This window comes from Myotis davidii, unplaced genomic scaffold, assembly GCF_000327345.1.
Source record: "Myotis davidii unplaced genomic scaffold, ASM32734v1 scaffold329, whole genome shotgun sequence".
Lineage (NCBI taxonomy): Eukaryota > Metazoa > Chordata > Mammalia > Chiroptera > Vespertilionidae > Myotis > Myotis davidii.
Window position 1 is genome coordinate 2,788,808 of NW_006300374.1, and position 3,216 is coordinate 2,792,023.

Sequence of the window (3,216 nt, forward strand, 5' to 3'; positions counted from 1 at the left end):
TCGATCAGCTGCCTCCTGCACACCCCCCACTGGGGATGTGCCCGCAACCAAGGTACATGCCCCGGAATTGAACCTGGGACCCTTCAGTCCGAAGGCTGATGCTCTATCCACTGAGCCAAACCAGTTAAGGCTAAACGACTGTATCTTAAAGTCATTTGGAAAATATTTTACTAACTTGCTCCTCAGCTTTCTTTGGTTTATTTTTCTTTTGGTTTGGGGGATTAAGAATCCTCTTTCAGGATTAAATACGGAAAGGGGGAATGAAAAGAAGGGCTGCATGGCTTTCTGTCAGTAACAAGTAAGAATAATACACAAGAACGCGCACTGTGACATACGGTTACACTGTGTAGACAGGACCCATGGGAATGGAAAGGCCTGGCATGGAGGTTACTTCTCTGTAGTGCAGCCCACTCCACTCCCACTCAGAGGCTACTGGTCAGATTGTCCAGAGCTCACCTGGCCCCACGCAGGGCGGATGGCCAGCCACTGGGGCCCAATGATCTCATGTGGCCGTTTAACCTCTCTGTGTTTCAGATGCATTAATATGTAAGACCCACTTCACAGGTTTTCTGTGAAGATTGAAGAAAAACACGTACTCAGCTACAGCTCTTTCCGTGTCCCTCTCCTGGTTCCATCAGGGAAGCCGTGTGGGAAATCAGAACCATTAGAAGATGCCAACCAAGCGGGCGGAGCCGGTCACCGTCCTCAGCCTTCGGAGGTTGAGCCTGGGAGCCCCAGAGCCACAGCCGAAAGGTCAGGTGATCCAGAAGTCTCTGCCCTCAACCTGCTGCTTAATTCCACCCCCTCCTCCCCCCGGATTTACTAGTTTTTATAACAGGAATTGGTTTCCCAACATCCTCTGGGGTGAGCAATAGTCCACACACATTTCCTACCCACACAGGCTGTTCTTTTCACTTTGCTTTTCCTCGTTAGAGCCCAAGACTTTCACCGTGGAAGATGCTGTGGAGACCATCGGATTCGGGCGCTTCCACATTGCCCTGTTCCTCATCATGGGCAGCACTGGGGTGAGTGCGGCTTCCTTGTGGGACACAGAGCCTTGCACGGACCTCAGTGCAGGGCGGTCCACTTGGGTGGATGTGAGGGGGGCAGGGAGTTTGTGAGGCGAACATGTCCCCAACAATTCATTTCCCCCTGATCCCCACTTGATACCCTTTTCCCTTTTAATGATGCCATTTTCACCCCTTCCTCCAGGTACAAAACCTCAGAACTACCTGTGACTTTCTTCTTCATCATTCTGAGCTGTACTTCCATCCTCTATTTCTATTTACTCTATCAATTCTTTCCCAGCATCCACTTCATTTCCCTGGGAGATACACTCACCCCGTACTGGATAGCAAGATATGGACAGAGGATGATAATTAACCTTTCTGTTGAAAGGAGTATTTAGGCCTTAGCCGGTGTGCTCAGTGGTTAGAGTGTCGACCCACACACGGAAGGATCTTGGTTTTGATTCCTGGTCAAGGGCCGGTGTGCTCAGTGGTTAGAGTGTCGACCCACACATGGAAGGATCTCGGGTTTGATTCCTGGTCAAGGGCATGTACCTGGGTTGCAAGTTCATCCCTGGCCCCAGTCAGGATGTATGTGGAAGGCAATCCATCAATGTTTCTCTCTCACATCTCTCTCTCTCTCTCTCTCTCTCTCTCTCCCTCTCTCTCTTTCTTTCTCTCTCTCTTCCTTCCACTGTCTCTAAAAATCAATTGAGAAAAGTATCCTCAGGTGAGGGTTAACAAAAAAAAAAAGAAAAGAAAGGAATATTTAGCAGCACGTCTTACACTGTTTTCTAAGTAGACGTTCTTTCCTGATGATGAACTCATATTGTTTGCACTTGTTCCTTTATTGTTGTTTGGCTTTCATGACCTTGTCTCCCCATCCCAACTTCTTGAGAAAGGGACTATTTTAAAAATCCATTTGCCAGGGGCATGTCCTGAGACCTCCACGAGGATGAGTATAAAACAACAAAGCTAGGTCGAAGTGGATGGCGGGGTGAGCCACTAGCTACGTGACTGGCCTCCGCACAACACCCTCAGATACAGTGCAGATGCATGCGTCCCCAACATCACAAGTAAATATGAGCGATAAATCCGGGGACATTTCAAAATGTTCAGGTCGTGCTAAGGGGGTACGAAATAGGTGCTCCCTAAATGGGGGCGGGGAGGGAAGAGAAGGACTAAAGGGGTGGAAGGCAGGCGTGGGGAGAAGTGGTGACAGGCTGGCACTCAGACACAGCATTTTTCCTCCTTTTTCTTAAGATTGCCGAGGCCATGGAGATCATGCTAATAGCGGTTGTGTCTCCCGTCATCCGCTGTGAATGGCAGCTGGAGAATTGGCAGGTGGCGTTAGTGACCACGGTGAGTGACCTGCTTCCTGAGCTGCGAACGAGCCACCTGGAGACCAGGGCCACGCCCCTTCCCCATCCCACAGGGCGAGACTCAAAGGGTACCCCACCCCTAGTCTGTTGGCTTTCAAAGCTGATGCGTCTGCAGGCTCCAACCAGCATTTGAGGCCTTTCCGTTTCCCCACCCTGGAGAGCATAACTTTGTATTGCTTCTTTTCCAGCTCCTAACAAAAGCCCCAAAGAGATAAATGCAAATCAGAGACAGTAACTCTTCAGCCGTGGCTTAGAGATGCTTTAGCTATCAGTTCAGGACACTAAGAGGCTACTTAGCGTGACCACAGTGACTTAACCAATCACCAAGTTGAATTGTTTGTGTTATACACTCAACTTTTCTCCACGACCATATCAGTAGCTTTATGAGTTTCACACCAAATACTGCTGCAAAGTGGAGCTAAGTTTGCTGTAAAACTACACGTATTACGCTGGCAGTAGCTTCATCCATCTCATGTTTACCATGTCTCTTTTTTCTTTTTAAATATATTTTATTTATGTTTTACAGAGAGGAAGGGAGAGAGATAGAGAGTTAGAAACATCGATGAGAGAGAAACATCCATCAGCTGCCTCCTGCACATCTCCCACTGGGGATGTGCCCGCAATCCAGGTACATGCCCTTGACCGGAATCGAACCCGGGACCTTTCAGTATGCAGGCCGACGCTCTATCCACTGAGCCAAACTGGTTTTGGCTACCATGTCTCTTGATTGCATCACATTCCCATAAGGTTAACTTAATCTTGTGTCGTTTGTACAGTAACAGGCTGTAATCCAGTGGTTCTCAACCTTGGCTGCACATTAGAATCAC

General features: G+C 48.7%; 1 protein-coding gene across 1 annotated transcript in view; it reads left to right on the forward strand.

Annotated features, from left to right (window-relative positions):
• The window catches only part of SVOPL (SVOP-like), a 61,589-nt gene that overhangs the window by 11,084 nt on the left and 47,289 nt on the right, over positions 1–3,216 (forward strand). The window contains exons 2-4 of the mRNA XM_015572691.1: positions 639–753; positions 934–1,025; positions 2,271–2,369. Of these exons, the coding sequence (XP_015428177.1) occupies positions 672–753; positions 934–1,025; positions 2,271–2,369 (273 nt within the window). The 5' untranslated portion in view covers positions 639–671. The remainder of the gene's footprint in view (positions 1–638; positions 754–933; positions 1,026–2,270; positions 2,370–3,216) is intronic.